Below are 12,596 nucleotides of genomic sequence, written 5' to 3' on the forward strand. Positions count from 1 at the left end.
TACAGGTGTTGAAGGAAAAGAGCAAATGCATTCAACTGAATGTGGAAAACAGCGAAGCACAAAGTAAAAATTAGCATCACATAACTTCTGCATTTTTCTAGAAAACAAAATATTCCTGCTATCATAGATCATACATTTTCTCTCCAGACTTTTAATTTTTATGCAATTACATTTGCTCAATAATAGCACTGAATGACACTCACCCAGAATGCTGTCATTTTGAATCAAAGAATCATTCTTCTCATTCCTGCTAATTTTAAATATAAGTTTGCAGACATTAAGAAGATTCTTTCTACTCACTTTAAGCTGCAGAGAAAGAAACACATCTCTATTGCAGAAGGAAATAAAGACATGCTGTATTTTTTAAAAAATAAACCACAAATATCTATTTTTAAAGTACAGCAAGAGTATTTTTAAACATGAAGAGAAGTTCTAAAGAAATCAACTTTGAAAAATTTAGACTACCTATTTGCTAACTGTAATATCTAATTAACTCAATTATAGTAAAGACAATATAAATGATCTTTAGAGTAAAACATTGTAATGACAGATCTTGGCGACTGTGAATAGTGCCGCAATAAACATAGGAGTGCCGATGTCTCTTTGATACAATGATTTCCTTTCTTTTGGGTATGTACCTAGCAGTGGGGTTACAAGATCATAGGGTAGGTCTATTTTTAGTTTTTTGAGGAACCTCCAATCTGTTCCCCATATTTCTTCATAAAATCTCTCTTTCTTTTTTCTTTTTTTTTTTCAGAGAAAGAGTCTTGCTCTTTCACCCAGGCTGGGGTGCAGTGATGCTGCCATCACAGCTCACTGCAGCCTTGACCTCTTGGGCTCAATTGGACCTCTTGCCTCAGCCCCCAGAGCAGCTGGGCCTATAGGCATGCGCCACTGTACCTGGCTAATTTTTAAACATCTTTGTAGAGATGTTGCCCAGGCTCATCTCAAACTAGCAGGCTCAAACAGTCCTCCCACCTCAGCCTCCCAGTGTTGAGATTACAAGTGTGAGCCAGTCTCATATTTATATGTGCAATTATTGGCTACTTTTAAAGGAGTATATGAGGAAAAAAGGGGTGTAGTACACTGTTAATAAACTAATTAGGGTAATTGTATTAAAACAGAAAAGAAGAGGAAGATGAATACCAAATTTTCACATTAATTTAGAAAGGAATACATAGTAGAGATGAAGGAAAGAAAAGAAAGGGGGAAGTTTTAGTCTTTTTTTATCATTTGTATAAAAGAATATTTAAACGTAATACTGTTTGATAATATACATATATTTCTTTTTAAGGCCGATTTCTGGGATGCTTTGAGATAATCGCAAGTAACATCCAAAGTTGAAAATTACCTTCCAGGCCAGGTGCGGCAGCTCATGCCTGTAATGCCAGCACTTTGGGAGGCCAAGGTGGGTGGATCACAAGGTCAGGAGTTCGAGACCAGTCTGACCAACATGGTGAACCCTGTCTCTACTGAAAATACAAAAATTAGTTGGGAGTGGTGGTGCGCACCTGTAATCCCAGCTACTCAGGAGGCTGCGGCAGGAGAACCACTTGAACCCAGGAGGTGGAGTTGCAGTGAGTCGAGATCATGCCACTGCACTCCAGTCTGGGGGACAGGGCGAGACTCCATCACAAAAAAAAAAAAAAAAAAGAAAAGAAAAGAAAATTACCTTCTAAATCATACTACATAAATTAAACACAGGGTGATAAGGAAATAGGTATACATATATTTAAAAAAGCAAAGTATAGGATGACTGAATCAGATGGTCTAAGTTAGCTGTGTATTTATCTAAACTAATAAAAAAGGAAAATAAAAAACATCCCAAATATCCAATATTAGGGAACAGTTTAATAAATTATGGAGCATCAACACTATTCCTATTAAGCAGTCAGAAAAAAGCAGAACTGTGAACATGAAAAAGGGAAACATTTATAACCTACTGTTAGATGGAAATAATATGTGTCCTCATTGCAATGGTATAAAAATCTATTTGTAGGAATGAGGTCATCTGAACAAAAACTTATTTCTGTGTGAAAAGGATGGCATATAGGTCATATAGGTGATTCATTTATTATTAAAAACTATCTTTAGAGTTTTTGTTTGTTGGTTTGGAAGTGGAGTTTTACTCTTGTGCCCCAGGTTAGAGTGCAATGGCACCATCTTGGCTCACTGCAACCTCCTGTTCCCTGGTTCAAGTGGTTCTCCTGCCTCAACCTCCTGAGTAGCTGGGATTACAGGTGCACACCACCACACCCGGCTAATGGTGTTGGTCAGGCTGGTCTCGAATTCCTGACTTCAAGTGATCCACCCGCCTCAGCCTCCAAAAGTGCTAGGAGTACAGGCGTGAGCCACACGCCCATCCTAAAGTTATTTTTTAAATAATGCTTATCAATGAGTTTTCAGTTAGTTTTAAAAAAAGATAATATAATGTCAGGCATATTTGTTAAAGATTTGTTCTGTGTTTGGTCCACAAATATTTACTGGGAACCTGACATGTACCAGACACTGTGCTGCTCACTGCAGAAGATAACAAGATGGCCATGATCAGCCCCCAGCTGGAGGGGCCCAGGGAGGGGAGCACTGCCTGTGGCGCAGCTTCTGCATGCCCTCCTGCACTAGGCCACTTACAAACGTTTTCTTGGAGCAACCCTGCAAATTTGGTATTGTCATTCCCAATTTGCACTTGAGGACTGCATGCCTCAGACAGGTCACAGAACCATCTCGGCATCAGCTGGACATGTATTGGGAATGCAGAATCTCAGGCCCTACTCAGCACTACTGACTCAGAAGCTGCATTTTACAAGATCCCCAGGGGCTGCATGTGCACACTGAAGTCTGGGGAACACTGTTGTGGAAGCTTCAGAAACTGGAGCACATAGCAGAATAGAGATTCCTTCTGTTCTCAGGAGGAAAACAGGAAATGGGAACCTTAAAAAATGTTTAATTAGGTATTTAAAATGATAGTGTTCAAAAACCCAGAAAATAGGTAGACTTAAGGAAACAGAAGAACATTTCCATATTGATGGAAATCTACATTATTACTAATATTTGGGAATGTATTTGAATTGGTTGACTATATTCTACTAGATTGTGAGTCCTTGAGGTCAAAACCACAATTTATTACTCTTTCTATGTGTAGTATGTGTTCCATACTTCATAAAACTTTATGAAAAAAATGAATACAATTCACTTTCCTTTTTCCCACCAAATCTTACATTTTTAGTAAAAACTGGCAAAGAAAAAATGAAAATACTTGTATCAGAGTTTTCATTAGAAGAAGAAGTAAGGAAGAAGAAAGAAGAAGAAAAAAGAAGAAGAAGAAAGAAAAGAAAGAAAGGAAGAAGAAGAAGGAAGAAGAAGGAGGAAGGAGGAGGAATGAGGAAGGAGGAAGGAGGAAGGAGGAGGAGGAGGAGGAAGAAAGAAGGAAGAAGAAAGATGAAAGAAGAAAGAGGAAAGATGAAAGAAGAAAGAGGAAAGAAGAAAGAAGAAGAAGAAGAAAACAAAGAAAGAAAAGAAAAAAAACACCCACAATTTCCAGGCCTGCTATAATGTCAATTTACACTCAGAGCAAATTTGTATGGCTTCTTCATTGTTAACTGTAAAATTATGACTTTAAGACATGAAAAGATAATAAAATCTTACATTTATGCAAAGGATATGGACTACCTTATTTTTAAAATTCCCTGTTACTCTCCCTTCCCTTTACTCTGCTTTATTTTTCTCCCTTAGTTCTCATTATCTCCTTTGGCACCTGCTATGCTTGCTGTCTGTCTGCCCTGCCACAGCGGCAGCTCCGGAGGCAGGAGCTGGTTCATTCACATGTATTTCCAGTGTCAAGAAGAGTCTCTGGCCGGGTATGGTGGCTCATATCCGTAATCCCAGCACTTTGGGAGGCCAAAGTGGGAGGACTGCTTGAGGCTAGGAGTCTGAGACCACCCTGGGCATCACAGAGAGACCTCATTGCTATAAAACATTTTTTAAAAATTAGCCAGGTACGGTGGTGCCTGCCTGTGGTCCTAAGCTACTCAGAAGGCTGAGGCAGAAGGATCACTTGAGCCCAGAAGTTTGAGACTGCAGTGAGCTGTGATCTTGCCACTGTACTCTAGCTCTGGGTGGCAGTAAGATTTTGTTTTTAACAAAGAAAGAAAGAAGAGTCCTTGGCACAAAGTAGGTTCTTGTGGTAGGGTAGTTTTCTTCTTATGTTAAAACAGTAGTTTATTCTATTTAAAGTAAATTTGGCAAATTAAAGAGAAGTTTAAAAATCACTCATAATAGTACCACTATATATAATCACAGTTGGTATTGGTATTTCTTTTCTGTTTTTTACCCTGTACATAGGGTGCCAGATTTTTTTCCCTCCTAAATATAGTCACACTCATACTGTATATATATGTTTGTGCTCCTTTAAAAAATCTTAATACAGTAACATTTAAGCTTATATATTTTTGTATATTATTTTGTAAGAGTTTTTGACACAAAGATTAAAATTAAGATGACTGTCTGGAAAACTTTCATTTGCCAATAAATAGGCAGAGAGAAGTTTTGAAAAACTTCTTAGTCCCATATAGCTTGAGTTTTTCCTTTTTCTTCTTCAACAGTTCTTATGATGTGGTCTTTTAATATTTCACATCAAACACCATCACCAAGGCCTAAGCTAAACAAGATCTTGTCTGGAATGTTACAGGAGAGCTGGGCAGTAGATGGGAAGTTGGCCTGCATGGATTTGAAGGTCCCTTCTGAACTGCTGGTTCTGCAGTTAGTCAGAAGGCAAACCTACCCAGCTCTGCACTCTGGAGTTTAGCCTAGCATCTTGCTCCTGATTCAGCAAGGCTGTCAATGTCACCAACAGGGCTGTATCTAATCATATGTTTAGTTCAAAACATGTTCACTGCCTGGCAGATCATTAGCCTTTTGCCCTAAAATAGTTAACTTTGTGCCATATATATAATTAATTTGAATGACACCATTAACAACCAAAACAATATTTTCTCTGCAAAGCATTAAAATAATTCACGTTCCTTCCTTCTTCCTTCCTTTCCTTCTTTTTTTTCTTTTCTTGCTCTCTCTCTCTTTCTTTGGCTTGGTATGGAACAAAATGTCTAGAATCCAGATTAAAATAGCAAAGGCAATCTTTGGGCAGCTGCTGCACCACCAGAGCCCTGGCGTGAAATCACTATTTCAAAGAAGTATTGCTTTCTTGAGCATATATCACAATTTTTTAAAAAAGTGTTAATAGTTTGAGAGCCAAATAAGAATGTAGTCTCCCCCCAATATTACATAGATATATGCTCAGAAAATTCTGCTTTATGAAAGACTTTATTATCAGAATAAAAAAAGGTGGCATTCTTATTAACTAATAGTAAATATGCTGACACTCACTTCACTGTGTAAGATTCTAAATTTATAAATTATGAGGCATTAGCACAAAGCTTTTACTTGTGTGAAACCAAGAAAACAAAGCTTCATTCATTTGTTTTAGCGGCTCTCTTAGAACATTCTATAATAATTGTGGCTTATCTTTTAGTTCCAACTGTTTATGGCTGTGACAACAAAGTGCTCCCCTCAAACAATGCTATCATTTTGTTTGAGACACAGTTTCTACAGACTTTTTTGGTGTCTGGCCTTTTCTTCTCATACCTTGTGAAAGCCTTCTATGACCACTGAGGTACCTTCCTGTGACCACACGCAGATGTTTTTCAGTTTCACGCTGGTTCCTAAAGCACCTGGTTTATTGTGACTGTGGTCTAAATTACTTGGTTATTCATTAAATCATAAGACAGAATCAAGCATCCAAGAGAAACCACAGCCTGCACCATCTGCTTCTGATCTCTAGTCAAGTTATTTGAGTAAGTGTTTTGAATGTATTTGCCTATTGTTATTTCTCTTTCTTTCTTTCTTGCCTTTGTTTCCTTCCTTTTTTTTAACCTAGTTGCAGTCCAAAAATGTTAAGAGCTTCTTTGAACATTTTCTATGTACTCAGCCTTAGTTCCTTAGATGACACTTCCTAGTCAAATTCTGAGATGTCAGTTTATTACCTTAATTTTTTCCAAGCATCTAAACAAATACACTGCATTTCTAATGTTCTTTGTAATAATTACAAATAAAGCATTAAACAAAGCTTTTATGTGCTATCGTCTACTAGACCAGAGGAAAGAACAACTTACTGCTAGAATTATTTTTGCAAGTTTCAGGCTGAGCAAGTCTGAACCAACATCAACTAGTTTATATAGGGTCTTCAGGAGAATACTTCTTTTCTTAAATTTATTTCCAAGCATGTTTCCTTCCTCTAAAGCGTGATGAAGCTGTGTGCAAGCAGCACAAACTGTTTCAATGTTTTCTTCTGTCAGGGCAAAGAGAGTAAAGCAACACTTACTAATTAAGGTTAAGTTTTCAAGTGTGCCAAACACAGTGAGTAAAAACCCCATGATTATTTCCTAGATTATCTTCAAAATCCTGGACTCTATTTTTTCCTTATCTTATCACTTCCATCTACCTGATTCTTTTCATCCCTTTGAACTATCTCCTACCATGTTGACTTACTGCTTATCAGTCATTAGCTTATCTAGAATACACAGTTTTTCAAAGAGCATATTGAAGAATACGACTGCTACCTGCTTTGGTTGGTCTCCTTTACTCCAAATGCCCTCCACCTCAGCCCACCTGAGCCCGGGCTCTGTTCAGCCTCACAGATGCATGCCACTTGCATCTTGACCTTCGACTCTTTTTTGCATAGTGCTACTGGCCTACAGCGTTCTCCATAACCCTCATTCCTACATAACCCTCAATCCTCATTCCTTCGAGGGTCTGTTTATGTTGTAGCTGCTTCAGAAAAGATGCACTATTCCTTGTCATCTAAGAAAAGAGGGCTCTGGAAGAACAAAAGCTTGAAATGTCACCAAATCTACGATTATCTGGAGGTGGTTATTAGAAAGAAGAAAAGTAAAAAGATTTTTGGGGTTGCTCACGTCTGTAATCCAGCACTTTGGGAGGCTGAGGTGGGGGCGTTGCTTGATGCCAAGATCAAGACCAGCCTGGGCAATACAGTAAGATCCTACCTCCAAAATAAAATAAAATAAAATAATAATTTTCTTAAAAAAGAAGAATATTTAATTAGGAAACAAGGAGATCTAGAACCATTCATTTTATAATTATGATTGTGAGGAAAGTAATTTCTTTTTTTTGAGCTAGAGTCTCACTCTGTTACTCAGACTGGAGTACAGTGGCACATTCTTGGTTCACTGCAGCCTCTGCCTCTTGGGCTCAAGCAATTCTCCTGCCTCAGCCTCCTGAGTAGCTGAGACTCCCGACACATGACACCATGGCTAATTTTTTGGTAGAGATGGGGTTTCACCACGTTGCCCAGGCTGGTCTCAAACTCCTATCTCAAGGGATCCGCTGGCCTTGGCCTCCCAAACTCCTGGGATTATAGGTGTGAGCCACCACACCCAGCCTAGGAAAGTAATTTTGAAAGTGGTAGCCACACTAGCAGGCATACAAAGAAGAAAAAATAGCACACAAAATGGAACAGGAGGGGAAATAAAATAATCTAAAGTATTCTATTGAATAATATCCCTGATAGATTTCTCCATGAAATTTAAAAGTAGGAAACCAATCTTAAATAAATACCATAATGTGCTCTTAGAAGCCCACATAGAGGAAGTGTGTGCCTGCAGAAGGAAGTGACTCAGGCCATTTTTAGCTCTTTTCAACAATAACATCTAAGAAAAAATTTTAAACCTCAATAGCTAAGTAACCTTCAATGTCTTTCAGTTCTGCACTTAAATAAATGAATTGATGGGAAATGACTTAGACTAACTTTAAATAAAGGGAAAAGCCTAAACTGCTATTGTATGAAGCACTTGTGTTTTGTTGTTTTATTCTTCTGTGACTGGCAGTTGCTTTATAAACCCTAAGTCTAGGCTCTGGGCCACTCATTGACAGTGGGTGGTTCTCAAAGTATTTTTCTAATACTTCCTTCCACAAACTCTTCAGCCTGGTAGGTTCTACTCAAGAATACTTACTTTTAAAAAAGGTTAGAAAGAAAGGCTCAAGGGTCAAATTTTAAATTATTGATCAAATCAATCCTTTATACCAAAAAGTTTGTTATAAATGCTATATAGCTTCAAAAGGCCACTTGAATCTGCGAGCTATCAAGATTTGCAAGGGGCTAAATCTAAGGGGGTAAAAGTTTGATGTGTAACAGAGAGCAATGTAATCTCAGAGTATCTTCTATCCCCAAGATACATATTCATTACAAAGGAAATAATACAAACTTGACAGTGGGTAAAGCAGTGGGACATCACCAGCAACAGAACGAATCAGCACTGTGTACTCCTGATGCAAGGCACTGAGAGAGACACAGCAGCCTCATGTGCAATGCTGGCCCAAGATGCTAAGCTGGATCTCACCACAGGAGCACATCAGACAAACCCAATCTGTGGGACAGTCTATAACATATTCCTCAAACACGTCAAGATCATGAAAGAGACGTGACAAATGATGAGAACCTGTGATCCAAGCTTTTATTTTTTTCTATAAAGGAAATTATTGGGACAAATTGGCAAAATCTGAGTAAGATTTGTATAGTATTGTACGGTAATTTCAAGATATATAAGATAATGTTTTCATTTCTAAAAATACATGCCAGCCAGACCCAGTGGCTCACACCTGTAATCTCAAAATTTTGGAAGGCTGAGGCAGGTGGATTACTTGAAGCCACAAGTTTGAGACTAGCCTGGCCAATGCAGTGAAATCCCGTCTCTACTAAAAATACAAAAAAATTGGCAGGGTGTGGTGGTACGTGTCTGTCGTCTCAGTCACTCAGGAGGTGGAGGCACAAGAATTACTTGAACCTGGGAGGTGGAGGCTGCAGCAAGCTGAGATCATGCCACTGCACTCCATCCTGGGCAACAGAGCAAGACTCTGTCTCAAAAGAAGAAAAAATTAAGCTGGGCACGGTGGCTCACACCTGTAATTCTAACACTTTGGGAGGCTGAGGCAGGCAGATCACAAGGTCAGGAGTTCGAAACCAGCCTGGCCAATACGATGAAACCCTGTCTCTACTAAAAAAGAGAAAAAAAAGAAAAAAGAAAAAAAATTAGCCAGGCGTGGTGGCAGGTGCCTGTAGTCTCAGCTACTCGGGAGGCTGAGGCAAGAGAATCACTTGAACCTGGGAGGCAGAGGTTGCAGTGAGCTAAGATCACACCACTGCACTCCAGCCTGGGTGACAGAGCGAGATTCTGTCTCCAAAAAAGAAAAAAGGAAAAAAATTAAAATATGCCTGTCAAAGTACTTAGGAATATGGGACATTAGGTTGGCAACTTGTTCTCAAAAGTTAGAAAAAACAACTGTGTGTAGGTGGTAGAGTGGGGGTAGAGAAAAAGAGAGTGAGGGGGAAGGAGAGAATGAGAAAGCAAACGTGGCAAAGTGTTACTATTGGGGGGACCTGGGTGAAGAACATACAGCAGTTTTTGTGATATTCTTGCAACTTTTCTATGAGTCTCAAACTATGTCAAAAGAAAAAGTCAAAAAAAGAGAAAGAAAAAAGAAAATCTTAAGGGGTCAAGTAATCCAGCCCTGCCATCATTTGCTGGTTTTTTATTTTGTTTTGTTTGAGACAGAGTCTCTTTCTGTTGCCCAAGCTGGAGTACAGTGGTAAAGTCATGGCTCACTGTAGCCTTGACCTCCCAGGGCTGTGGCCCTCCAGCCTCAGCCCACCAAGTAGCTGGGACTACAAGTGCACACCACATGCCCAGCTAATTTTTGTCATTTTTTGTATAGATGGTGTTTCTCCATGCTGCTTAGGCTGGTCTCAAACTCCTGAGCTCAAGTGATCTGCTTGCCTTGGCCTCCCAAAGTACTGGGATTACAGGCATGAGCCACTACATCTGGCCCATTTGCTGTTCTGAAAGTTGTCTAGGCAGAGAGATGCCATACTTCCATGTCTAATAAGCCTTCTCCTTGAGAAGGGGGATTCATCTACATTTCAAATCTCCAGCTCCTCTTAAATTTCCTCTACTTGCGTACATGGTGAGCAGAGCCCTCAGCAGCCTCTTAAAATCCTTCCGGCTGAGCTGGACATGGTGGTATGAGCCTGTAGTCCTAACTACTCAGGAGGCTGAGATGGGAGAGTCACTTCAGCCCAAGAGTTCAAGGCCAGCCTGGACAACAGTGTGAGACCCCCTCTCTTAAAAAAAATCCTTCTTTCATGTAGGAAGACATCCTACAAGAAAGGCCTTAACAATACTGACTCAGTCTCCCCATTCAATGTTTCACAATACACTTTCTTGTTTAACCCTTACCCAGACTCATTGTTCTTCTAATATTTATACATATCTCCTAAAATAAAGGGCCCAAAGCTAACCTGGCACACTAATATAAGGGTGAACATAATAACACTAGAAGGGAAAAAGTCATCACATTCATATCCTTAGGACTTAGGGCTGCAGAAGGCTGTGAAGATAACCCAGTCTCCACCTCGTTGTCTGGCAGGCAAGGACACTATTGCGCAGAGTCTAGGTGATCTAGGTGACGCCTCATGGCCAAATCCTTAGTGAGTAGCAGCGCTGGGACCAGAAACCCCGTCCAGGGCTCCCACATTAACCACAAACACAACCAAGCACCAATGGGGAGCAGAGGAGGGGTGAGGTCATTTGAACCTTTCAGGTATCAGGTCTTTTGCTGGATGTCCCTGTTTGGTTGCTGGGAGGATTCATTTACCCTGCTTCTCTTAGAGCATCTTCCTGTGGCTACCAAGCTGGTTTGCTCATCAACAATTCCTAGCAAAGGCCTACTGTGCACTGCGTTCCAGGCCCTCGGCCCTCCCTAGGGCTACAACCACTGCTCCAGAGGAGCCTGGTTCAACTTCAGGAACAGAATCCCTGAGGAGCTGCAAAGAGGGAGAAAGCGGAGGGCCACCCCGTGACATGCTTTCCCTAGCCTTTCAAGGACCCATCAATCATGGGCCTTCACTTCTGGGGCAGCTCAGAGTTCAAGGGTGGGACACATCCCAGGCCATTTCCCATGCTGTGGGTGGCATTCCCGACAGATGTGCTCCCTGCAAGAGTGCAGGACATATACCAGTTGAACCAATGAAACCACGGGCACACTTGTCAAGGACTCAAGTGTATGAGACTCAGTTTCCAAGCCTGAAATCTGTTTCAATTTTTTGCTTTCTTGAGTATGAACAGCCACCTGAGAGAGGTTAAACCAGCATTTCCTTGGGTTAAGGAGATGAAAATTAATTTTTATTACAAAGGAAATTTTAGAAGTTGGCTCTTGGTGCATTTAAAGTATACTCTTACTAAAAATTATGTGTGCATGTAATATTTAAATACACACAGAGTAACAAACAGATGACTTCATTTGTTTTTTGAACATGTTCACAGAAATGATAGTGAAAACTTACTAAAAATATCAGGGCAATGGGGAACATATAAATAACTACAGATTTTTTTGTTAAAAAACAAAAATAGGATTTTCTTTTTACCCTTTTCTAATTCATGCAAAATCGGTACAATCCTTGTATTCCAAAAGGCTTCATCTACTTCTATTTCTGCATCCTTTTCTTGCAGGTCAGCTTTTGAGACTGCAAAAGAAATCCAGAGCAGAAGAAAAAGCTATGAAAAAGGAGTGGTAATGAAGCACAGTCAAAAGCCTTTACTATTCATCACTACAATAAACTAGGGAACTAAATTTCCCTTTGCTCCCCAATCCCAACTATTTCTCATTAGAACTGCAGGTCTTCTAATCAAATCACCCCAAATTAAACTCAGACTGGATAATGTAAAGAAGTCAGAACTTTAAAATATGATCTGCTCACTTCATAAAGTAGTCAGCTTTGTAAATGTTGGTGATTGTCAGTAAGGCAAACAGTTTTGAGTTCTTTTCTACTTAAATTTATCCCTTTGTAATGTGGAATAGATAACTAGAGATATGTAAAGAATAAGAATTTTTTAAATGTGCAATGAAAAATTTTCTAAAAGGGAAACCTAAAAGGTCTTTCTTTTCTATAGTAATAAAGTGTCCCCACTAACAATTTATTTCTATAGAAAAGAAAGACCTTTTATGTCTCCCTTTTAGAATTTTTTTTTTTCCTAAAATGCTACTGGGGCCAGTAGCATTAATGCCAAGTGATTTTGTGTGGCATTGCAGAAAAGCCTGGGGGCTTTTCTCAATGAGGCTGACAAATCTCAATTCAAATCCCAACTCCGTTATTGACATGGTGTGTGATTGGGGTTCAGTTTCTTATCCTTTCTGAGTATGTTTTCTCATCAGCAAAACAGAGACTATTTGCCTTCAAGGGTATGAGAATTAAGACATGGTATATGTAAAGCTCTGAGCCCAGTACCAAGCAATATACAATTCAATTTCATTTCCCTGATTAAATAAGCATACAAACAGGTAACCACCCCTACAGTATCTCATGCCTGTGTGATGCTACCAAGCCGTCAAGAGTAGATGCTGCATGTGAATATGGGCTGTAGGAAACAGCAGCCATTGGCAGTGTACTTCAGATGCAGGAGGCCTGCATTTCATTTTTGCAGTAATGCTATGAGGAGGTTCCCACACTGTCCCCATTTTGCAGGTGAAGA

General features: G+C 39.6%; 1 protein-coding gene across 10 annotated transcripts in view; it reads right to left on the reverse strand.

Annotated features, from left to right (window-relative positions):
- ARMC2 (armadillo repeat containing 2) overlaps positions 1–12,596 on the reverse strand; it is a 132,126-nt gene that overhangs the window by 72,012 nt on the left and 47,518 nt on the right. For 9 of the 10 annotated variants that reach the window (XM_032275090.1, XM_032275094.1, XM_032275092.1 and 6 more), the window contains 3 exons: positions 11,492–11,590; positions 6,168–6,343; positions 204–306 (listed from right to left, as the gene is read on the reverse strand). In XM_032275090.1, coding sequence (XP_032130981.1) covers positions 204–306; positions 6,168–6,343; positions 11,492–11,590 — 378 coding nt within the window. The remainder of the gene's footprint in view (positions 1–203; positions 307–6,167; positions 6,344–11,491; positions 11,591–12,596) is intronic. The other variant, XM_032275089.1, reaches the window with a different exon arrangement.

This window comes from Sapajus apella, unplaced genomic scaffold (assembly GCF_009761245.1).
Source record: "Sapajus apella isolate SASKATOON/1434 unplaced genomic scaffold, GSC_monkey_1.0 scaffold6, whole genome shotgun sequence".
Taxonomy (NCBI): Eukaryota; Metazoa; Chordata; class Mammalia; order Primates; family Cebidae; genus Sapajus; species Sapajus apella.